This window comes from Perna viridis, chromosome 12 (assembly GCF_037379345.1).
Source record: "Perna viridis isolate PV_CMFRI_1.1 ecotype Kerala chromosome 12, ASM3737934v1, whole genome shotgun sequence".
Taxonomy (NCBI): Eukaryota; Metazoa; Mollusca; class Bivalvia; order Mytilida; family Mytilidae; genus Perna; species Perna viridis.
This window is the reverse complement of record NC_142456.1, coordinates 37240068-37267132: the sequence shown is the minus strand read 5'-3', so window position 1 is coordinate 37267132 and position 27065 is coordinate 37240068. Positions and strand designations below refer to the sequence as shown.

At 32.3% G+C, this 27065-nt stretch overlaps 1 protein-coding gene across 1 annotated transcript; it reads left to right on the top strand.

Moving 5' to 3' along the window:
- Positions 1-746: 746 nt before the first annotated feature.
- Positions 747-21143, top strand: LOC148602187 (solute carrier family 23 member 1-like). The gene is made up of 11 exons (XM_088555444.1): positions 747-1206; positions 5847-6004; positions 7905-8020; positions 8503-8582; positions 9925-10106; positions 10486-10606; positions 13497-13653; positions 15285-15538; positions 16515-16788; positions 17138-17233; positions 19665-21143. The coding sequence occupies exons 1-11, from the start codon at positions 823-825 to the stop codon at positions 19862-19864; spliced, it is 2022 nt and encodes a 673-aa protein (XP_088411570.1). The 5' UTR covers positions 747-822; the 3' UTR covers positions 19865-21143.
- Positions 21144-27065: the final 5922 nt, after the last annotated feature.

Sequence of the window (27065 nt, the reverse complement as noted above, 5' to 3'; positions counted from 1 at the left end):
TCTTAATTTCGGTATATTAAGACTTATGTTAAAAACAACCTTTATGAACATGACACACATGAGGAATTAATACTTTGCTCTAAAGTTTATTATATAATTGCATAAAACAAAGAATTATAATAAATACATTTTGGGTAAATGCTGTAATTTGAGGACACGCTCCGTTTTTCTTTTCTTTTCTTGATCTAAACAAGCACCTGCCCAAAAATACAATTTGTTGTCTGACAATGTAATCGTTAAAGTCAGTGTAAACAATACTGATGAAATTAATAAAACAATTATAAAAGTTACATGTATATAATACCTGAAACTACATGTACATGTACATGCTTTTTTATGATGTACGAATTTATTACTTATCAGGATGTTATCCAGTGTGAACGCCCACAACTAAGGTTATTTCTAAATAGACATAATTTTTATGACTGTCATTCCTTCACCGCCATATTTTGTTGCGTTTTTTTTTTTTACAGTTTCTTGTTCTATAATTTATGAGGCTGTTCAACATTCTTCCCAAAATAAACATAAATGATAATAAATTTCATAAGCTACACAATATCAATTGCCTTATTTTCATGACTTGTCATGTATACTGTTGTTTATATGCTTCGATTATTTTTTTACATATACATATTTATTCTATTTCAATCTTACTTCACCCTACTTTTTTAACCTTCAATGTACTTATCTTGTTTTTAATTTCATGTCAAATTGCTCGCATGACAAACGCCTGTCTATAATATGGGAATATAGCTTACATACCAATACTTTTTAGCTATAATTTAAATTGAAGTCAACAAAACTGAACATATATTCAACAAAATGCGTGAAGGTTGTTTTTGTGACGAACAATTAAATCAACAAGAAGACTTAGAGCTACCTACACTGGGCAATGATAATAAATCCGCTTATTCTCTTAGTGGGTTTCAGAAAAGTGAATATCAAACCAACGAAATTGAATTATCAAAAATAACAAGTCTTCCGGTCCATAGTGTTAAAGAAGATGAGAACTTTAAATGTTCGAAGGGAAATAAGAGAATGTCAACATGTGTTGGAATGATTAATGTTGGCTTTGAAGATCAAAATGACAACTCAGAAAAAGACACGAATGACAAGTCGGTAACAGTAGAAGACGACTCTAGCAGGTTGATCTATAAGGTCAGCGAAAAACCTCCTTTACAGTCTTCTATATTCTTCGCATTTCAAGTAAGTGTTATTGTTCATCTTCAAGAACGAACAAAAACAAACAAAAAACGAAAACAAAACAAAAACAAAAAAACAAACAAAAAAAAAACAAACAAACAAACAAACAAATCCAAAATAAAATTAAAAAAACACACATGCATATGTCAACTATTTGCTTTTTTAACGAATGATTTCGAACGAAAGAGCATTAAAACCTATGATTTTTCAACTATTTAAACTTATATACCCGATACTCAAAAATATCATACATCGTTGTTACTCCAAAAAGACGGGACATCTAAATCCAGATATCTAGTACTTGACAGAGATACTTCAAAAAACGATTTCAAATTATCTTCCAATATACCGAAGAAAATGTTTTTAAAATGCTGGAATTTTGTATCGACAAGATATTTGTCCAGTGACTCGTTTTTCAACGAACGGTCGGTATACAACTATTCGATGACCTATCCTAAAGTCGTATGAAGCTGACTTTATATCTAATCTAATCCAAAGAAAGGGACATCGTTTAGCCAGATCCTTTGATCTCATTTTCCACTATATAGACGACGTATTATGGTTAAACAATTCTAGTTTCGGGGACTTTATACATCCATCGTATCTACTAAAGATAAAGGATACTACAAGCACCGTGAACCCAGCTGATATCTTGACTTACACGTAGCAATGGAAACTATTGACCAAATTATACAACAAACCCGATGACATTTCGTACTCTCAACTATCTTTTCTTGTGTGGTCTTTAGCACCTGCATATGGAGTTTTCATATTACAATCATACGTTGTGCCAGAGCTTGCGACAACTACGCAGACCTTTTGTATTGCACTAAACCACTTACTATTAGGTCTGTGAAATAGGATTTGTTGCTACAAAATTAAAGTCATTACTACAGAATTTTTATGGTCGTTATCATGAACTCTTGAATCGATATGGTGTATCCGTCTGAAAATCAGGACCGAATTGTTCAACATGTCAGTTTCCCTTCTTTCATCTACACCGGACTTGCCTTTATATGAGCTGCTCGGTGTTCTAGAAAAGCAGATGACGGTTACCCTACCAGTGCTCTTGTCCGCGCTGACAGTTTTTAGTGTAGTCCAAGTGGCTCGTTTACTTTTTTTGCTTTGCACATATTAATTTTGTTATTTTATGTTCTTTGTTGTGTGTGTCTGATTTCCTGTCTTGCCTTTAGTCTGGATAACATTCTTTTGATTTCCACTAGGATCTTGGATACCTTAATCACTCTTTCATTATATTTTTAATGATTTTTTCAGATGTATCATTTGAAATTGATGGTAAAACGTTCGCGTAATATAATCAACTACAAGTAACAAGTTGCCCATAGTATATTTTATTCAGTTATTATATAAATTCACACACGAGTTTGAACGATTGAGTCTATTTGCTGTTCATTTATATCGGCTTCATTTTGAAAAAAAATACAGTTCATACGTATCGTATTGTTAAATGGGATATATAAAAGAAAAGAACATATCTGTCAAATCTGTTTATTTATCAAATAGGATTGCAAATTTTAGTTCATGTGTCAGCAGCAATAGAATCAAATACAAAGTAAGATCGAACTGAAAAAAAATTATAAACAGAACCAACTAGTAAATATATTCTAGTTTTATAAACTACCAGTATGTTGTCAATCACTTGATAAAATTCATATTAAATGGGTCAGCGTCATGGTACACGATAAACATCAATTAAAAATATATAAATATATAGTACACAATTTTGAGGGGTACTGATCATGAGACAATCATCGTAGCAGTCATTGACAATTTAGTATTACCCCATAAAAAAAGGCAGACACTGTCCATGCAGAGGTGATTCAGAGTGTAGAAAAAAAATCAAAGTCCTGTATTATTAAACCTATGATTTTAAATGTCTATTTAGAAAATCGATTTAAAAGAAAATTAATACACGAAGATTCTCTTTATTTTGATGACACCTATATTGTGAGTATTTTTTCTTCTTTATTAGCCAATTAAATTTGAAAAAATGAAAACTTCCACTTACGATAAAGATGTTATCTATTTATAACCAAAGGACATTGATACATACAAATAACGTCGTCCTTAACCTATTGTACTATCTGATAACATGATAACATGTACCCCAAAAAAACTAAATAAGGTAATGTGTACATTTAATATCCAGGATCATTTAATTTTTACGACACCTAAACCTTGTTTAAGGATATTCACGCTTCGGTCGATTCATATTTAGTGGAGATTTGACCTTTAAATCACGAACGGTACTACACAGTGAAACGATATTAGTTATAAACTGAATATTTGGAAATGGTACTGCTGATGTCATTATATATATATATATATATATATATATATATATATATATATATATATATATATATATATATATATATATATATATACATAAGGTCTGAAAAATTCCCAACGATGTTAGAACTGTCAGAATTTGCAAAGCCATTTGTTGGTCGTTCTCTCCGCATACTGTAACTCGTACCGCTGTGACATCAATGGCAACACCGCCTACACTAAATTCAGCACCCTAGACCACTCGGCCAGCTAGGCAATATAAAAATATAGCTTTCGCTGGGCGGGTCATTCTTCTGATGCATGGTAGTACGGGCGAGGGCGCTGGATATAGTGCAGGCGTTGTTGCCATAGATGTCACAGCGGTACGAGTTCGAGTCCCGCGTGAGGAACGACCAAAATTTGCATTGTAAAAGAATGGGTCATATTCTTGAATGAAGCTACTAAAAGTTTGAGATTGATATCCTGACTCAAGAAAACATTTGACTTTACAAAATGTCAAATAAGGCAAACAACCTCTGATTGTCCGCGATACTTGTTCTTTTTTACCGCAATTGTAACAGCTCGAGTGTCTTATATCCTGGATCCTTTCCTTTTTCTTACAAAAATAAAATGTAATAATCGCGGCAAAGAGATTATTTAACGAAAATGAATATGATGAGTATGTCAAAGAGACAATAACCCTACTGGATGCAAAATGCCAGCTCAAGGCCACCCTTGCTATTAATTGAAGCAGGGGTCGCGCTGGGCTTCGCCAATGTCGCAGATATTCTCTCTAATTAAACAATTGTGTTGACACCTGGTCACAGTTAATTGACCATGACCAATATACGACTGAAGACAATTAAAGGTAATTAGACCAGATGACCATGACTGACAATATCCTCATGGGAGGTGTCAATCAAATGTAAATATATTATTGAGCCAATCAAGACTCTCATCATTTGGTCGAAGGTAAACGCAATTACGGCCATGTGCTCGTGGCTACATACAAGCTTCAAAGCCTTGTTTAACCATGTGATACATTCAGAAACAGGCTTACCTAATAGCAGAATCAATTTAACCCAATTAACAATGATTATCCCATCAGGCAGTGCCTAAACACTTCGAAATGAAGAAGTTATACTAAAAAAAAAAATGAATGACATTTGTTTACACTTTTGCCATGTGACTTTTTTGGCGGGAAAATCGGTAAACAAATAGAATAGGGATTCCCAAAATCTAATTTAGGAAATACAATTTAGATATCAAGATAATTAAGCAGGGACACAATTAATGGTCTATGTTACAAAATGATAGAAATCACTTGTAAAAAAGAATCAAGTTTGTTAAAAACATAAAAAAAAAATATCAAATTATATTGTAAGATAAATTGGACAATAAAGGATAAAGGTGAATATGTTTTAAAAGCAGGTAATATATGTATATGAGAATAGTAATAGAAAGTCCTTGATAGAAATAAAACACTTGTATCTGGAGTAGTACATTATTATATAGCATATAAAATGTAACAGACTGGAGCTTAAAACTTGCTTTATACATGCATCAAGAATGAATTTTGGGTACATATATGTCAAGAATGGAAAGGTTATTTTGATAAATTGACGACGATAATTCATCAGTGGACTTAATACTGTCATATTTAAAAAATATATATAATTTTTTTTGGCACCCTTTGGCTCTAATTGGCGACACAATATGGCTGCTGGCGATTTTTCTGGCGACAGAATTTTGGAAGCCAGAGCAGCCCCTGATTGAAGATGGCTATTTTTACCCTAATCTATGCTATCTTTGTTTACTCTGAACTTGACTTTTTTATGTGAAATTCGGCTGTTTCTTGAAAAACAGTAGACGCTTACCCTACCGACGCGCATGGTCATTTCTACCAGTTTTTAATGGGGTTCGAGTTGGTCATTTACTTTTGTTACTTATTATATAATATGTTTGTTATTGTTTTTTTTTTTTTTTTTTTTTTGTTCTTCGTTGTGTATGTCTGTTTTCCATGTTTGGCCTTTGCCCCTTAATTACACATTCTTATGATTTCCGGTAGAATCTTGGTTCCCTTGATTACTCTTTTATGCGTTGTGTTTTGTTGGATTTATTTTTGTTGCCCGGTATTGCTTTAGCAAAGAATTTTACATAATTTCTGATTAATTATTTGTTATATCATAGAATTTATTTTCTTTTCCCAAGGCCTGCTATAATATTTCTTCTTACTTGCAGTGTCTAAATGTTTTATTTTCTTTCATTTCTGTGTAATTTGGTTTTTATATGATGAAAAGTTGTTTGATTTATAAAGCCATTTATAAAATAGGAATTATTTTTTGTTAAAGAACATGCTTCTTGCCTTACCGTGGAATATTTCCACCGCTATATTGGTAGCGGAAGTGACATGTGCCAGAGATGATCAAGAGTTGAAAGCTACTCTATTATCAACAACCATATTTATGAGTGGATTAACAACATTCGTCCAAGTCACATTTGGTGTAAGGTAAATATGATTTAAAGTTAACATTTCAAGTATTGTCGCCCCCCCTCCCATTCATAGTCATCAAAACCTCAAATTTAGATTTTGATTCTCACCCCCCAAAAAGCCCCATTTTTATGTAAACGGAGCATTCTGGAGGTTTAGTGGGAAAGCCGGTAACCATGGCAACAACAACTTTCACATGGATTTGAAATCCCCACATTTAAATTCGGTAAGCGATGTACACATTAGAAACAAAATTTCACCCAAATCTGAGGCTTTCGAAATTTTGGCGGGAAAATCAATTGTAATGGCAACGGGCAACATGTCGTTTCCGTTTTGTTTTGCATAATATTGGTCGTAATAAAAAATTTTCCGCTCTTCCAATTTTCAAATTCCGAGAAGCCTAGGTGTCCAAGATATTGCAATGTCTTTTATTTTACCTTTTCTTCATTTGGCAGTTTTTTTTAAACGGCCGCCTTTTGGAGACTTGAAAACTTAAGATAGAAGTTGAAGATGACGAAATAATGATATGAGATTATTGCATGAACGCGGGGGAATATTATCCCGAGTTGAATTCTATATTGGACGAGTTTACGAATGCACTATATATTCTACGATGGGTGGTATTTCCAAGTATTCATGCAGTAACAGTCCTTTTATTGTACGGCAACATAATTAATTCTAGTTTAAAATTTAAACTTTTGTCACGGATAACGACACAATTTTCAATTATATTTGCACTAGTGCAATATGGCAATTTATTGCGAGCTGACGTTGCATTGCTTTCTATAGGGAAATCATATTGATATACAATAACATTGATTATTTAGTGAAAATTACAGTGTTGCAAAATTCAAGACCCTTTAACGGGTAAATTTTGTACCTTATGTTGCACAGGAAATATAGTGTGCTAGATGTGGCTTCCTACTAAGATAGTTTTTTGCGTTGAGTACTTCTTATTACATGTTATGTTCAGGTTTAGCTGTGCCTAAATTGCTAAGTTCACTGCAGTAATTTATTTGGCACTTCTTAGCTGCAGCAATGAAGTTCACTTGACATAAAGAAGAGCTACAGGAGAGCAAGCAAAATGAGCTAGGTCCTTTACCTCACGATGCTATGTTCTCAATTTCAGTTTTATTCACACTACCATCATGTTAGGGCGTTGCAATTACACAGAGACATTCAGTTGTTGTTTATTTGGAATCTAAAAGTAAATTGTGTGTGTGTGTGTGTGTGTGTGTGTGTCACAGGTTGTTTTCAATATCTTTAGTTTCTTATATGTGTAATCTATTTTATTCTTTTTACTACATTGTGATGTCGATCGTCTTTGTTTCCAAATTAACTAGATTTGAATATGACTGTCAGAATTTTGCCATTATTAACGCTTCAGTAATTTTATACCGATATTTTATGCACGTTTGAACGGTTAACATCATACCAAAATGTGCAATTGATTTTTTTCATTTTTATATTTGTAATTCAATTATTCCTGATTTATGTTTTGTATTTTTCTTTTTTAAGTTTATAAAGTAAATATCCCGTAAACAATTATTTTAACAGGCATTTTGTCACAAATTTCCTCTTTTGTCAAAATACGGTAGGTATACATTTGATTATTTTGATAGGACAAAAGTCATGATCTATATCGGAAAACTATAGAGTTATATATTTTACTGATACGTGACACAAAACTGTTAACATTATGTGTATGTCATATGATTTTGAACGAAGAATGAAACAAAAACAAACAAATAAAATCAACACAAGACAAAAAACAACAAAATAACAAGACAATTTGACCCTACAGTTGTCATTATTTTTTGGGGGAGGGGGTATTTGGCAAATGTATATATCGGTAAAACAATCATATTATGTGTTTGTAACGTTATAAAATATTAATTCAATCCGATTCATTCTTCAGAATGCCCGTGTATCAGGGACCTGCCACTGGATATATAGTTCCTCTTGTTGCTTTAACCGCCCTTGATGAATGGAAATGTGTTTATGGAGCAGACAATTCTAACACTACACATATAGGTAAAACCTGAGCCTTGACTGAATATAAAAGCTTTTTATACCATAACAGTTTAAATGATTACATATTTACAAACAGATACCTCCTTTCATTTATATTAAGGTATATTGTAACAAATACGAGCAAGTGTTTGACTTCAAAATCTAAACAAAAAACAGCATAACAAAATGATAAGCAATGCCTAAAATAGGATTTTTTTACGTTCTTTTATTTTCTATTACAGTCTGTATAATTCATTTTACCTTTTATAATTTGATTGACATCCAAAATTGGTGCGGTTTAGCATTTCTGTCGGCAAAAATTTATAGCCGAAAAGCTTCTTCAAATTTTCTGTGTCTTTAACTACAGTTATGGATATCAGATTTACTCTCAGTGAAATACACTGCATTATAAGCATTCAAATACATTGTTGATAAAAAGACACTTTTTCGTAAATATGAATGGCAATGATACTTGATATTTGACTTGTGTATTCTTTCAAAAGATAATTCAACACATAAAAACTCCAGTCATAACGAACTGACAAGTCATAGAGCAGATGTAATACTGCCGAGATTAAGAATGGTAAGTAATAAAACAACTTGCATTTATTTTTAATGGGGTGTAGTATGTGAGATGATATTAAAGTAACATGAAGTGTTTCTCGTCCAAAATTTAAGTTCATGGGAATACATGATAGTACTAGTAGTCCTACAATTCAAGACAAATTCCTTATTTTATATACAGGCTTATATTCAGCAACATTTTTCAGTTTACAGGTATGCGCACCAATGTTTTCATGTCATCATTTACTTAGTGAATGTTGTAATGTCATTTGTTTCCCTATTAAAAGTTTGCTTGCTTACCGAAAGTTGCCATGTCCTTTTATTTATTCCTCAATTCGGCAGATGTGTCTAGAAAAGCAAAGGACGCTTACTCTACCGGTGCACCTGGTCCATGCTCCCAGTATTTAGTGTTAGTCCGAATAGTTCATTTACGTTTGTTACTTTGTATGTATTGCTTTAATTGCTTTATGTTCTTTGTTGTACTTGTCTGTTTTTCATGTCCGGTCTCTGTACCTGGATAACATTCTTTTGATTTCCGCTAGAATCTTGGTTCCCTTGATTACTTTCTCAAATGTTAGCATGTCCTTGTTTGTGCAGACCGTACGTATTCAATTCGTTTTTTTTTGCTCACCGAATGTTCTCATATCCGTCCTTTGCTCAACGAATGTCATTTTCTTTTAATGCTCGATGAACGTACTAATGTTGTTGTAAATTTTTCTTTCTACTTACCAAAATTATTATATTTTGTTATTCTTCAACAATAGTTGTTATGTCCTTTTGCTTCTCACATTCAAATATTTTCATATCCTTATTTTGCAGGCCGAATCGTGTCAAATCCTGTTTTGTTTATCGAATGTACAAATTTTTGTTCATTCACCAACTGTTCTCATGTCCTTTTTTCACTGAATGTTGTCATGTTCTTAAATTGCTCGATGCAAGTTGCATTGTCTTTTTTTAGTCACTGAATATTGTCATGTTTTTTTTCTACTAACCAATATGGTATGATAATCTGTTATTGCTTTATACAAATTGTCGTGTCCTCACTGAATATTATTATTTCCATTGTTAATCGAATGATACACGTGTATAATGTCCTTCTTGGCTTACAAAATGTTGTCATATGTCTAAATATAGTCATAAGGCCATATTAGCCTTGATGTCGTATTTTGGTATGTATATGAGAACCGGGCTTTTACTGAAATTTCACATTATTTGTTACCTCTAATAACGGTTTCTACCCGCCAATTAATTCTACTGCACTAATTATCATTCTGCATAGAAACAATGTACATTAACTTTTTTTTTATTTAGCTTGCTATTGAGAAACTCACTTTCCTAGGTAAAATTCCAGAATGTTTCAGATGCAAGGTCCATTGATTGTTGCTGGTTGTTTGCATGCTCTTGTCGGACTTACGGGCACTGTGGGCAAATTGATGACATTTATTGGTCCAATCACGATTATTCCTACAGTTCTGTTGATAATTCTAGCGATTTATGAGGTTTTTGGCGACTTTTGTGCAATTCACTGGGGGATATCGGGCATGTGAGTCAACTTATTGTTGTAGTAGCTTATAATTTATTACTTTTTGTTTCTTGCAATTGTGCAGATATATTTGAAAAAAGTAAATTCAATTTTTTTTCATGATACATTTTAAATGTTGATCGTGATGATGGCGAATTCATATACAAACTTACGCTTTTCCTGTCTTCTGTGGAATCATAAGGATAAAAAAATATATGATTTAAAGTTGTACATAAAATTTACAAATTTCACTATATTACACTTACGTGTGAAGGAGTAACCTCCAATCAACAAAATTAGAACGATGCAGTTTTAAAAGTAAAATTATAGTCTGGACGAACTTAAAACCGAACATATCGAAATTAAATAAATTGATAATTACCTGTTAATTTATTTTCAGCACATTTTCAATCTCGTTGATTTTATGTCTGTACCTGGCCGGAAGAAACATACCAATCTTAGTCTGGACAAGAGAGAATGGATTCCATGTTATCAGATACCCTTTACAACAAGTGTTATCGGTATATAACTTAAGTACCATTCTTTGTTGTGTATGTCTGTTTTCCATGTCTGGTCTTTGTCCCTGGATTACATTCGTTTGATTATCGCTATAACCTTGGTTCCCTTGATTACTTTATGTAAAGACTTGGATATTCTAAAAAAAAAAGTATTTCATTGGCCACACCCACATTTTTCCTGATTCTGAGACAGAGAAGAACTTACTGTTACTTTGTAAGTTTTTTTTTCTATTTAAACAGTAATCAAATTTTCGTTATAATAGTCAATATGAAAGGTAATAAATACCGAACTGATAAAATCTAGACAGTAGTCAAACGGAAAGGGAAAATCCGTATATCTAATGGTAATATCAGGATAAAAACAAGAAAGTTACAACATATTAGTTTAAAGGACACTCAATACTACTTTTAAATGGTGATTTACCCCGACCAATGCAACTAAAAGTACCCATTCACTCGTCCAGTCTGCAGACCATCTATTCCAGTACAAAATTCTGACTATTTCAAAATTATTAAACCATGTTCCATCACTTTTAATGCTATATTTGACTACAATGATGACGAACCACATTGTACCATATTAAAATGTGGTATTAACACCGCAAAGCATGCAACATTCTTATAACTGACTCTTACTTACCCAGTTCCCTTACAAACAAAATTTCCATACAAGAAGTCACGATGACTTAAGTTGCAAATAAACAAACTTAATATATGAATTGGAGTTATGTGGTTTAGTATATGTCTGAGAAACGCAAGAACGATTAAACAAGAGAATGTGCGATCATCGTTCGGGAATTAACACCACCAAACTCCCGAAGTTTATCAACACTTTCATCAACAAGATCATTCGATACTGTCTATGAAAGTTCGTATTTTAGAAAAAAATTAGCATCCTACGAACAATTCCGTTCTAAGTAAACACTATCGTAGGGAAAGAGAGGAGTACTGGATACACAGACTCGGTACTGCAATATCTTACGGATGCAATGGTAACATCAAAAGTATAGGAAACCTTTCAAGCCAATATAAGAATAGCACAAATGTGATAAATTTATTTGACAAAAATCGAAGACGGGAAAAGAGTCATGGCCAACGCCCCTATACGTTACCTAAGTTACATGATGTCTCCATAGATGGTCTCCTTCCTTCCATACAAAACCTCTTGGACTTCATCACATTAGAACCAAACCTTATTCTATAACTCTCACTCTACTACACTCCCTTTACAAATCAAGTCTTGACACTCCTGTTTCTGACCCCACCTCATCAATATACAGACTTGTTGGATGTTAGTTTTCACAGAATCTTTAAACCAGTTTGTGTGAAAAGTCATGAAGGAAAACGATCATTTCTTCCACTACCGTTTGTCAACAAAGGTATGAATGCAATTAATTTGGCTAACATCCTACCTCACAGAAAACGTTACCAACAAACTCCACCCATATTTCAAAGACAAATCCATACCAATTATTTCATATTCCTATACTTCACCCATTGCATCCAAATTTTCAAGCATAAAAAGCTATTGCAGATCCTCGAGATTGAGGACTTCAAGGCTAAACCACCTGACTGTTCTTGCAAAAACTCTCCATATGGTCCATCTGGTCACGTCGTTACGGGAGATTTAACCATCCTTGAAAACGAATCTCTGCGTAATATCCTTTCCAAAGGTCCCAAGTACCGTGAACCTTAAAATTTTAACTTTAAAGTTATTATGGATGCCGATCGGTTTTTCAAATACCCCGATGTAGCAAAAACATTGTCCATTATATATGACAAATATGTTGTCGTACCAGCAGACAAAGCCCAAAATAACATTGTTTTTGTCTTCAAAACGTTTTACTTCCAATGTTATTATCAGAGGTAGACATAGAAAATAATAGCAGTGATAAGACCTATACTGCTACCACACTCTACCACAAAGAAGAGATTGTGGAAAACCATTAATATGTGCTATCCTCTTTTGGTCTCTCTAACAAAGGACGATGTTCGTGATTTACCATCTAAGTACCGGATTACCAAACTCCACAAAAATCCATGAAAACAACGTTTCATAGCTGGATCTGCAAAATGTATCAACAAACCTCTTTCAAAACTTTTAATTTCTATATTCACAACTATCAAAGAGGGTCTGCAGTCCTGCCACACCTGCTACTCCCGTAGTGGTATTTATTCAATATTGATCATGAAAAATTCGAAAGATATTTTGGAGACAATCAGTTCAAGACTATTATCTGAGTATAAAGCAGTAAAACCTATGATTTTTCAACATTGTATACTTCTATTCCCCATACTCAGCTGATCTGATCCCAAAGAAGGAATATCGTTTTCTATTACTTTTTATGAGCAACTCGGCATGTGCTTCTAGTAAAGCAGAGGACGCTTACCCTACCGGTGCACCTGGTCCATACTCCCAGTTTTAGTGGAATCCGAGTTGCTCATTTGCTTTTTTTACTTTGTATGTATGATTTTAGTTACTTTGTATTCTTTGTTGTGTGTGTCTGTTTTCGATGTCTGGTCGTTGTCCCTGGATTACATTCTTTTAATTACCGCTATTACCTTGGTTCTCTTGATTACTCTTACTAAGTTGCTTGTTTTTTTTTTCTTTGTTTGTGTGTTTTAATGCTTAAATTTTATGATGTGGCAATATTTTATCCAATCGTATTTTCCTATTGTGTTTAGTATTTTCACTTTTGTAACAAACATAATCATCCATTACATTTCATTAATGACTACCGGAGTAGCAAATCAATAGCCGGATATATTTCCTTTAGTGATGCTCAGACATGAAACACTCAACCTATTACTATGCAACACTCTACTTATTACTATGCGAAAAACTATTCCTTGAAAACAATAATTATAAATTCATAATGTGTTTCTCTTCTAGATGCTAATCACAATACTGATAGGATGGGGAGTAGCTGGGATATTTACAATGACGGGCGTCATTACTGATGACAAAACCAAACTACAATACCAAGCAAGGACGGATGCAAAGACACATGCCATAGACACAACACCGTGGTTTTATGTTCCTTACCCAGGTAAACACCCAAATGTGCCACGTGTGATAATGATATCATAATGAAAATAAAATGGCGTATAATTATCATTGAAATCTGTTATGTAATACCAAAATACCAATCATATGTAATATCGATTAAGAACATATACTTTTCATTTTTTTTATATTCATATGATAATCATATGATTTTTAACGTATGATTATCACATGATTATTATCATATTGTAAATCATTTGATTATTATGTGATTGTCATATGTTAAACATTGCAGGCTAAATAACAAGATATTATTAAAGTATTTTCAATAACAAACAATGATAATATTGTATCGTCAATAACAAACGTAGATCATCGAAATGTCAAATTTTCATTTATCGCACCATTGCATCAAAAAACCAATAAACAGCAATAAATTAGTAACTTTTAATATTCAATCACTATAAAATATATTGATCTGTGATATGTTGATGTAAGTCAACTAATCCCCGTTATCGATTGATAGCCATACAATATATGGGGTTCACTATGGGGTTCACAATTATTTAAACACCGGGCAATTGTACCCACTGGGGTCACTGTAGACAACAAACAAAAGGGGGTCAAAAACTGATTTTACAATTTTTACAATTTTACAATTATTTTGGGGAAATTGCACAATTGTGGTTCTTTTTTTAACTTTTCATTCCGACACTTTTTAACTGAAACATTGTTTATCATATACAACTGAATATATGTATACTTCTATGTTGCAATTCAAATGATTCTCATGTGTCTTATTTTTTACCTAACATCCTCATAAATAAATACTTTTGATGTAGTACAGAAAATGCATTTTCATTACTAATGTATCGTGTTTGGTTTTAAATCCCATCCAGATATATCACATAATGTGACGTCATAATTTACGACTAAGTTTGCATTTACGACTCATTACGAACAGGACTGCAGAGCTATATAGAATATATATTACTGGCTTCTTAAAATGAATTTTTATAGAAAATATAGTGGACAGTTTATTTATGTTTTTGATACTGTCGATAACGTAGTGGACCTTAAACTTGGTTTCAATTCCATATGTGTCTGTCCTTTCGGAATCCTTCTGCATTTACCAGTGACTGTCATAATGTCTCCACGTGTTGTCCCTGAGTTTTATATGTTATTTTCTTGATACTATGCAAACTAAGTAACATTGAAAATAATAGGTCTATGACATCAACTCCTTTTAGAGGCTGTCCATGTAAACATCAGGCAGATCCAATGGTATGGATGACACAGGGTAAATTTTATCCCACTGAATTTTCGTTCCGATGAAATGTATACATCATATGTATGTCAAACATTATAAAGTATGTTTTAAATTCAAAATGCTTTAAAATTTCCATAGAAAAACTAAAACAATTTTGGTCAATTAACGAGTAATCCCCATTCTTAATGAATTTCAATGCTTTCTATGCAGTTTACATCTCTTTAACTGTTGAGGTTCACAAAAACGGCTCTTAATTTTTAGAAAGGATGCATTTGTGCTATGAAACGGGTGTAAATATTTTGAAAACAAAATTTTTTTTTGTGCCACCCACTGCCTGGTTTTCGCATGGATTTGAATACTTTTATGTTTGTTTTTTATTTTTTTTATTTTTTTTTCATTTACAGGACAGTTTGGTAAAATAGATTTTGACACAGGGATACTGGTTGCATTTATGCCTGCAACGTTTACATGTATAGTTGGTTCTATAGGTGACTATTACGTCTGCGCAAGGATGGCTCGTATTCCTCCTCCACCTGTTCACACAATTAATCGTGGCATCGGTATTGAAGGAGTAATGATTGCATTTTCAGGAACATTCGGAACTGGCCATGGAACAACGTCTCTAAGTAGCCATATTGGAGCTATCGGAATAACACGTGTTAGTTTAGAGTATTTTAGAAATTGTTTTTGACTTAAATGTTAAGTTTCGTTCATAAATATAACATAGAGTATATTGTTTCCTGGAAACAAAAATAAATAATAATAATAAATAAATAAAAACTTTTGGTACCCTGTACAATACTTGGTCATTTGATTTTCGTTTATGAACCAAGCTTATGTTCTGTTGTTTATTAACAGTTATTCACTGTATGAATGGGAGAACCCTGGAATAAAAAAAAAAACATTCTGTGGATAGTACATTTTCTGATATTAGTTATTCAACAATTTTGACCAATTATTTGTCAAGTTAACTATACACAGAATAATAACTTCATATGTTAAAAAAACAAAAACCAAAACATAAGAAAACAAATGTTTGTCATATTTTACATCATTATCTGTATTTTATTAGACTAATGAATGCACAAAGTTTGTTTTTGTATGATTTTAAAAAATATATGACTTCATGTTTTTTTATACCCACACTTATCGCGGCCCCTAATAGATGGATTGATTTCAAATTAAGTGTGTGTCTTTTTTTAAGACAGGGCTTATGTTGTTAGCAATTTATACTTCTAAATGATATTAATTTCCGGTTTTGTGGAACTTTTTCATTTTTTATTATTTAAAATGATAGGGAAAATGTTCGTTACGAAAACCTTGGATCCCAACTAATCTTTGATTTAATGTGTTGATTTATACAGTTTATAAAGTTATTTTAATCCTATCCGATATGAACTTCATGTACGGGTTGGGATATGCATAAAAAAGCATTTAACTTCATGCCTAGTTTGTGCACAACATTAATTATTCATTGGTGCTAAACAAATGATTAAACCCACATAAAACGTGTGTTTCAATGTTTGTGGTATAATATGTATTGAAATTGCGTTTCCTTTACATCATAAACTTCTCTTCATTAATGTAATAAATATGCAACTTTATGTCAATCAGTTGTTTATTTTTTTTTCAAGGTTGCTAGCCGATTTGTCTTCCAGCTATTTGCTGTATTTTTGATATTTTCAGCCATTGTTGGCAAAGTTGCAGCTGTCTTTGTGACGATTCCGTACCCTGTTTTAGGTGGTGCTCAAATAATAAGTCTGGGCATGTTCATAGGATTAATTATGTCTAATATGCAGTACATTGACATGCAGTCATCAAGAAACTTAGCGATAATCGGGATTTCTGTAATTATTGGGTTGATGATCCCGAACTGGGCAAAAAACAACTCGAGAGATTTGGAAACAGGTAAATAAGTTATGAACTTCGATTTCTAATAATTATTAACATAACAAAAGCATGTTTTATATAGAATATTGTAAAAGTCTGTTTTACCTTTGGGTAATCACGTTTTGACACAATCGGAGTTGATTAATGAATAAGTATGTAAAAAAAAGAAAAAGAAGAAGGAACAATCATACAAACAATAAAAAAAAAACATAAAAAAGTAAAAAAAAAAATACGACTATACCCATCTACAACAATTGGTTAAATGTTAATTTTTATAGTTCAAAATTTGTGACTTACAATGTGCATGTTTTACATACACGTTGCTATTCAAAGACTATATTTTGTTTCCGAATATATATGCTTGTAGGATACAAAGAAATAGACGGACTCATCAAAACACTTTTGGCCCACCCGAATTTTACCGGTGGTGTACTGGCATGCTTCCTTGACAACACAGTACCAGGTGCGATGCTTATTGAACAAACATTTTGAATTGTTCAACACTTTGTAAATAATTTATATAACTAAGCAGGCTCCCCACAGCAGTAGAAGTTCGTTCTGCTGCATATATGCCTATGGAAATATTTAGGGAAACTAGATAAAGCTTGACAATTAGAAAAGGTCGTGTAAAATCATCCACTTTCTCCTTATTTGCAATTTCGGTGAGTGATGTCTGCACTGTCCTGATTTTGTATGAGACTCAAGAACTGTATATATACACTCTACATTCCTTTCACATTGTTTTCGGAGTATGCATAACTGTATCTCAACAAAAATTCGGAGTGGTCCATAGAAAAGTAAACTAATTTACGTTCTTTGGTCATGTTTCCTGGTTTACGTTTAGCTTATTTACTTTATGTGTATGCTGTTTTTGTTCGGTTTCCTGTGTTGTGTCTATTGGTGTCTCAGGAATCTTTCCTTAAAATTTGTCAGTTGACCTTTTGATGTTGTTTTATAATACCTCTGCTTTTAGGTGATCAGTGTGCTAAATTTTCTCCTGGAGAACGGGATTGAAACTTTTGAAGAAACACTTTTTCAACAGGTCATTGGCATTACAATGGGCGTTAATTGTGCCCATTTCTTAGCCAATCTATTTCTTCTTCTATGTGAATCAGGAATGCTTCAAAAAGACTAAAAGGTTAAATAAGTTAGATTTCATTTTCACATTTCGATTAATAAACGATATGTTTTCTGCTCATTTATCCACTAGAAATTAAGCTTTCAAATTTTAACTTTCAAATTTTAGCGTTCAGATGTTATACAGTGTAGCATGAGGCCATAACAAAACATATATACATATAAATGACGAATCAAACAATTCAAGTATTATGAACATGTCATAATTAAAATAGATTAGCCATATTTCTAATAAATTTATGCACATTATTTAACAGCTTGGTATTACACAATGAGAATAAACTTTCCATTTTATTTAGTACTGGTGGGTTCTAATAGTAATTTGGTAGATTGTTTTTCTCAATTGAACTATACGTTCATCAGTCCACTTAAGAAGGTAGACCTACGGTAAGGGACATAACTCTGACAAACCATACGAAGGTTTGTATTCAGCAATTTTCACCAATCTCATGTTACAATCAAAGTACTTGACTGATTTCATACTGTGTCAAATGAAAGCTTGATATGCTTTGGTGAAATTGAATATAATCAAACATATTATTGATTTCAAGATTTATATCCCGTACCCTAGGTCTACATCCATAAATGAAATATAAATTTCACCGCAGATTCTATAACGATGAAAAGTACAAATTCTTTGGACTCTCGGCATGTTATTCCATCGCCCAGATTCATTTGGAAGCTTAATGTTAATATAGTCTCCTCGGCGTCATTATCAGACCTTCACCACTCGATTTTGACGACAGCCGTCATTTTAGTACAACAGTGCAAATATGCATATGTCAAAGGAGACGATTTTGATTTTAGAATTAGAATATTCTTTTCCTTGTGCGGAACCAGTTTCCATGTCATGGTGTTCATGTTACTCAATAGATCTTGTAGATTGTAGATTTTTATAATTTCAATAGAATGATTTTCTGTATTTTTAACTTGTTTGTTATTACTCCAAGCGCCTTTCCTGAAAAGTTCTAAACTTATTTATTGATTTGTTTTGTTTTTTAGTTTGGTAATTGTTTTTACTCCATATCACTTGATTTCACTTAATTCGAGATGTATTCAGTTACTTTTATGTTCTTTAATCAATTTGTCGTATCAGTTGTACTGTTTTGACTACTGATGTTACCTATTTTCCCTGGTTATTATTTTATGGTGCCTGTTTGTGTTGAAATATATTGGAAATAATAAACTGTAATTCAAGTGGGAGTTTGGCGTGTTATAAAACTTGCTTTGTCGGGTCTATAGCGGTGGCTTCCGGTTTGTACTCCAATTTTACCATTTTGTTATATGGACTTTCTGTTTGACTATTTCTTCTGAATATTGTCTGGATTCATCAGTTCAGTAATTTTGTTTTTACTCTTCATTTAATTTTATATTTTGATAAAATATTAAGAAAAAAATGCGACACGTGGTGAAGTCTCTACTTAGAAGAAACGTGACTTTATTTGCATACTCGATGAATTTTATATCTTTCTCGCAATGTTAATTTGTATTTTTGATAGTGGATTGTTTATTGTTTTGATCGAATGATTTTATATGTATATAAGTCAGCTTGAGCAAATCGCTTATTTAAAATAAATGGAGTTACTTCATTTGACAATTTGAATGATATTTTATCGTTATTTAAGGGTGAAATTAAGAAAAAAAATGATAGAAGTTAAAACAGTATAGAATATTCGAGTACCAAAAGTTTTGTTTCCCACAAGCCGTTTTATTTTTTTTTTGCATCATGACTAATCTCGGATACATTAATGTTTAAGGAACGCAGAAAGAGAGAGGTCTAACAGTTCGGAGTACCGATTCAGCAAAGGCAAAACTAGAACCAGACATTAACTTTGAAGAAGGTCCTGAAGTCTACGATATACCAGCATTGACTAAAAGACTTGAAAATATAAAACTATTTAATTATGTGCCTTTCTTACCAACGCACGGGAGATATAAAAAAAAAAACAAAAAATAAACCGTCCTGAATAATGTAAATATCTGTCCTAACGAAACATATTTCAATTTGTTTTTTTAAATACTTTATCAGAATAAGTAGGATCTATTCATTTTTTAACAACGGAGAAAAACGTGTTAAATCTGACTTATCCAAATGTAAAAGTAAAGTAGTATCTGCACAATTACTGCAACTTTAGACGAAACCGTTAACAGTTTCCTTTTAATATATAGATTTGTTAATCAGTTATTAAACCCACAAATTGAAACACTCATTTACTTTGGGATAATTTTACTATCATCTGCATTTCTTTGCACCTTAAATTTGATTTATAAAACTTCTTTTATAAAGCTTCATATCGTTAATACGACTACCAAGACCGGTATTTATCATCTGATAACATTTCTGCAATGAAAAGCAAAGAAGAGGACAAATGTGAAGCTGAATGGCATGGTTTTGACTATTTAGGATAAATGGCTTTGTTCCATGCTATGTTTGTTGTTGTATTTACGATATTTCAGAACATGTCAATACATTACAACATGCACAAAACTTTTTGAATTAAATAAATAACATCTGAGGGGATGATGTTCGATTAATATTAGAACAAGCTACCGGTCACGCGAACAGTAATATTTGTGAAATTGCATGGGCAAACATGATAATATCGATTTTCATTCAGGTAATGATGACTTTTTTTCTGTAGGTAGTTTTGCAAATGTCTTGTGTTCCTGTATGCCATGTTCTATTTTATAACGTTATAAAAACCACGCAGGTCATACGATTTTTTATGTCCTAGTTATTTCTTTTTATTCCACTGGCAATATATCAGATCAGATAGGTGTATTACATACATAGCATTGAAATTTCTTGAAAAAGGTAGATAACTCTTTATTTTGTACAAAATTTTGTTGTTTTGTTAGACTTTAAAATCATTTTCTGAGTCATCCATTGTTGATTTAAAATATGTTTGTATTATTCGAGAAACATATAGTATAAACATTACATTGGAACAAAAAATGCGGTCGGATAGTATTTACCATGTATCACCTCTTAAGCACTGTGGAATCTACAGGGACACCTCTTAATGATTGTTTGTTTAGTGTTGTATCCCTTTATGCATTGTCGTTATAAGATTTTGTTTTCATTAATGATGCGCATTTTTTTCTCATTTTTAGCCAAAGATGTAATACTTCTAATACTCATACGGTATTATTATCATACTGTTTATTAACATTAATATGAATTAATATGTTCCTGCCAAAAACAATGTTATCAAATAAAAAAAATACCAGTTTTATATTTTGTTAATTTCGATATGCTGTACACGTGTTTGAATGAGTAACCACTCATCAGCATCATTAAAATCAAATATGTAATTTTGATTTGTAAGAGTAATCAAGGTAACCAAGGTTATAGCGGTAATTAAAAGAATGCAATCCAGGGACAAAGACCAGACATGGAAAACAGACATACACAACAAAGAACAAAAAGTAACTAAAATCATACATACAAAGTAACAAAAGTAAATAAGCTACTCGGACTCCACTAAAAACTGGGGGCATGGACCAGGTGCACCGGTAGGGTAAGCGTCCTCTGCTTTTCTAGAAACACCCGCCGAGTTGCTAATAAAAGTCAAGTCCGGGGTAGACAAACGAGGATAGGAAAACTTTGACCCGTTGAATAAATCAGTTTTCATGGTGCTGATGGATACACCATAACGATCCACGAGTTCATGATGACGACCATAAAACTTCTGTAGTGATGACTTCAATCTTGTAGCAACATAACCCTGTTCCTGAAGCCTATTTGTTAGAGTTCTAGCGCGATACAAAAAGTCTGCATAGTTTCGGCAAGCTCTGGCATAACGTAAGATTATAATTAAAATATCAGTTATATACAAGAAGTACTCAAAACCAAAACAATCGAAAGGGAAGCCAAAGCCATCAACAAGAGGTTCTACCATATGCAATGCAAGGAATGAAGCCTCAGTGTTTTACATATTTTTAAATTTGGAATACTGCAAATTTCATAAATAGGGTAGATAAAATATAATTTAAAGTATCGGTTTTCACTACTTGTTTTACCGGATTTGCTTTTTGCTCTGCTGAAACTTTGAGCAGCATATTAGTTAACATTTCATCGAAATGGACGAGGTTAAATGCGTTTGACATTTCGTTTTGAACATTTCTTAGTGTTTTCATATTAGGGCGGTTATTTTGTTCAACGAAAACTATTTCATGAACATTTGATCTCCATATTGTTTTCTTTATTATAGATGTACCCTACCTAATGTTAAGCAAATGTATCATCAAATGAATTCACAAGTTGATTAACTAAGCAAACAATAACAAATAAAATAAACCGCTACAATCGTGTTTCCGTTGTTTACTCTAGCAAACATTGAAATTTAATTTCGTTATTGTATCTTTATGTAAATGAGCAGGTAATAAAATTGAATAATTTATTCGTTGACCTTTTGATTTTGACTGCACTGTAGTAACATTATTTACCCTTGAGAGTCAGGGTTGAGTTCGTCTTTCTTGACAAAAATGAAAACGAAGAAAGCCAAGACCTATACACGATCCTATTAGTAATGTAGTGCTTGTATTTACACTGAAAGAATGTACAATTTAATTCGATGAGGATATCTTTATGGTGATACATGAAAATTCCCTTAATTTCCACATCAGTGCATTTAAACGGGTCCATGACATGCTTAAAGGAAATAAAAAAAACATAGATACAGTGTTTTATCGTGGGGATCTAACTTTTTAAAGGTTAACTGAACATCTATAAGTACTAATGAACATACAGTAATTAAATGAAGATACGTCTATGGACAACAAGAAACAATAAACATACAACAGAGAGAGAACATATTAACACATACATCAAACAATGAGAAACATAAACAAACATTTGTTTGGTTGATATATATTTTGGTAATTTCTCGGGCTGCATTGCATCAAATTATAATATGGAAAGTCAATCAATGTATTTGTATTTCAGTGATAAATCTCTTTGCTTTGCAATAAACCATGGTATCATGAAACAAGCTTTACAGTTTTCTTTGAGGTCATTTAGCTCACCTTAATTTTTCATGTAATTAAAATGATTTTTTGAAACGAAACTTAAGATTGTCTTTACTATTTCATTTTTATAAGTTCTTGTCTAGTCTGGGACATCATGAGTACCTGAATTGATAACCCTAAACAGAGTACAAGAGTTCGCGTCTACAACGATTCATCAAATTTAGATTCAAAGTTGTAAGGTATAAAAGAAGATTTGTGATGTGTGGTTAAGATAGAAATGACAACAAGGGGATACCTCTAAATCTGTATTACTAAAGACGAATTATCCAAGGTATTAGCGACTAATATAGTGCCATCTGGTTTCAGGTTAAACACCTTACAAAGAACAGATTTTGAATTTGAAGAAACCAACATCCGTAAAAATGATATGATGTAGAAATACGTCTCCTAACATTAGAATATCAAAAATGCTTCTATAACATTGTATATTTCTTATACAATATGTAAGTTTCAGTTCCTGTGTCTCCGAATCTTAAAATATATATATAAAGAGACTGAACATGGTGATTACATTGTATTTCAAAGAAACAACCACCCCAATGAGATGAAAATTGTCAGTTCAAGGCCAACCACTGATCTTCAGTGAATGACGAGAAAACCCTTACACCAGAGGGTACGCTGCAGCTGGCCTAATAAAACAACATTATACATAGGTACAGCGACATAGATGCCTCTTTTTACCCAAGCTTTTTTTACTTTTATACTAAGCTTATTAGTTCTTTACGATGAAAGTTGATAAAAAGAGTACAAATTTCTGTAGGAAAAATCGTAGCCAGCTTAACTTACAATCTCTTATGAATGTCATCCAAAAGACAATCTACAAACAATTAAAAACAATTGTTTAACAAAACTAGTGGACATTTAGTTTATATTATTCAAATGTTGTAAATGTTTCATCAATTGGTAAGTAGTTCTCAATAATCAAAACTCAACTCTTGTTGTTATAACAACAAACGCACTTACCACATCCCTTGTAAAACGAACGTTTGTCGAACGTATGTTCCATTAGCATCCTGACACAATGACTCTTCTGGATATCCACAGTCTTTCTTTTTCTTGTTTCCTCCGAATTGAAATGGTAATATTTCCATGGATCTCCATGGATCTGTATAAGACACGAACAGAACAATCATTGAATAGGTGCCTGATAACATTTAAAATTGATATCCTCGCCTCGATGAATAGCATACAAAGTATATAAAATACTACAAAAATGTATATCTTATAAATATATAAACCTAAAACTTGTCCCGTACATGCATTTGTAAGGCCTTTCGACAGAACAAGATATCACAGGCTTTGATTGAAACTGTTGCTACTTTTTTTTCAACACCATAACCAAGCTTTGTTAATGTACACAGAGGTCGTACATGATAATACGGTTATTTATTCTTCTTCTTTTAAGTATGAATAATTGAATTCAAAGGTTTGTGATCTGAAGTTTTCAACCACGGTGCTTTCACTAAATGCACTACATCTCATAGACAAAACACATTTAAATATAAAACCTAAAACTTGAGAGTTTACAAAAACTAAAGCACTTGCAAAATGAACTCCAAGACAAAATGCTTCGAGTGAGTTAATTTGTAATTGAGTAAAGACAATTGTGCCAAGCTCGGTGGATTATCAAGACGTTTAGACGTGAACATACTAATAAGTCATGATTCTTTCTTGTCTCATTTGTGAGATAAAACCATTTTTGTGGCCAAATTGTATGGCAACAGCAAAATCTATTGAGTAGTGATTCCAACAAAGGTTGACCATACCAATTACCTTGCAGTCTTTTCTTAAGAGTATCCTTCACTACAAATAAATCTTCAAGTTTAAATCAAAGACGCGATATTAAAAAATCAACTGTAAAATGTATACTACAAAGGCTTCATATTTCGGTATATTGCCACAAGGAAATGGGAATGTTAACAATTAGAATCTTCTCCTTTGTCATAAAGGTTCGATTTCAAATGCCCTGGTTTATCTAAATAACGTTCAATTGTTAGCAATGTCAACATAGCTTTGAATTATCCTTATTTAGTACGGACGACAAAGATCATATTCGATATCGATCACTTGTCTAGACATAGCTTTAAACAATCTTTTGTTAGTATCGACGACAAAGACCATATTCGATATCGATCACTTGTGTAGACATAGCTTTAAACAATATTTGGTAGTATCGACGACATTGATCATATTTGATATCGTTCACCAGTGTCGACATAGCTTCAAACAATCATTACTTTGTGTCGACGAAATTGACCATATTCGACAACGATCACTTACGTCGACATAGCCTTAGACGATCGTCAGTACGATCAAGACCATATCAGACTAACCAGATTTTAATAGAAGACTAATTTCATATATTTAGCCGATTATCTTTCTAAAAAATTAATATTTTTACACTTAAAAAGTGAAAGTTAATTTAATTTGCAATGTCTTTTTTCTTAATATTAAAATTTTATATATGTTTTTGTATGTTTTGTTCTGCTCTCTTCATTTGTATTATGTCTTCACGTTCAGACCATGTAATCGCATTTTAAAGAATCGGCATTGCCCTATTGTAGACGCTCCTGTAATGTTTGCTAATATTTCATAGGCCAAATTTCTCAACAGGAACAAATATTCGATTTCATTACCACACCACCCCCCTACCCCGTGAAAGATATACTTGATGATAACGCTTCACAACAATAGTACATGTTGACATTCAAAATTAATCTTTTACCTGGTACAGATTGTTTAATTACTAAACTATTATACATGGAATTAAGAATTACGTTTATATCATCCGTTAGAGCACAAGTACTTTCCTTCTGGGCAAAACTTGCAGTTTTACATTGTGGATCGTTTGCACATTTCATTGTGCATTCAATTGTAGATTCAACTTTATGTGTATTCTAGATATGCAAGATTATTTTCCACAGCTATAGAAGTTATGTCTTTATTTTTATGTCTTTAAGAAGCATTAGCAATTAAAACTTTACAGGTGGAATATTCATGTCTGCATAATTAATGATATATAGCTAATGGAAAGAAATAAATTGTTGTCACAAAAATGCAACAGTTTTTTTTTTACATATTAAAGTTTTGCACAATGTTTAATCAATATTTCGGATGAAATATTTGTCTAGCTAATCTTCTACAACAAAATAATGGAAATTTTAATTTTTGTCCTAAATGACATTAAATATCCTTTTTATTATAGTTATTATGCATAGTACCGGGATATATTAATGTTCCAAATTGTGTATTCAACTCAAAAATAAACTAAGCACCAGCTGGTCATCACAACCCCTCTGACACTATTGTACAGAATTTCAAAAAAACTGCATAGGTAGTATGAAAAGCTTAAGTAGCTGAACGTATTGCCGTGAAAATTTGATCCCTTAGTTTTGTTGGAGTTATGCATTCTTTGATATTCCTGAATCAGCATGTAAATGCCTAATCTAACATTCTGAACAAAATTCCCAGAATACACTTCTCCTCTAAACTTGTAGAGGTGAGGAGCCATGAAATTAGACATTTCTCAAATTATATAAACACTTTTAAATGACGAAGATACAAAAAAGCAAACCCTAACTTTGTATGAGAAGCTCCGAAAATGTGACTTTTTGCCAGCCTGAAATCAGGATCTCAGTGCTGCCAAACTATGACTTTATTTCGCGCTATATACAGATATGAGGACTGAAAATTATAATTAGTATTTCAAACAACGGCGTGGGAGGTCAGGACATCATATTTCCAATACATAAAAACATGTAAAAAGGTGTAAAACTGCATTTCTCAAATTATATTAATGCAACTGGTGGTCGACAAAAATGAATTTGTCAACGCGGACAGACAGACAAAAGCCGTTTAAATTGGCATCAAATATTAATTCTGCTGAAGAGGGGTGGAGTATGTGCGACCATTTAGATCTTTTATATCGAAAAGTTTATCAAGAGTAAAAGAGAATCGGATACGGAGAGGAATTTAATTATTTTTGTTGTATAATAACAATTATAAGTGTTAGTTAGAACTGACGAAACTAATCTGTCATGGTTTAATCTCAAATTTCATATTTGTATATTAAAACTGTTTAACCCTGGAGTATTGGTTTTAAATGCCTGAAAATCTTTTAAATATTT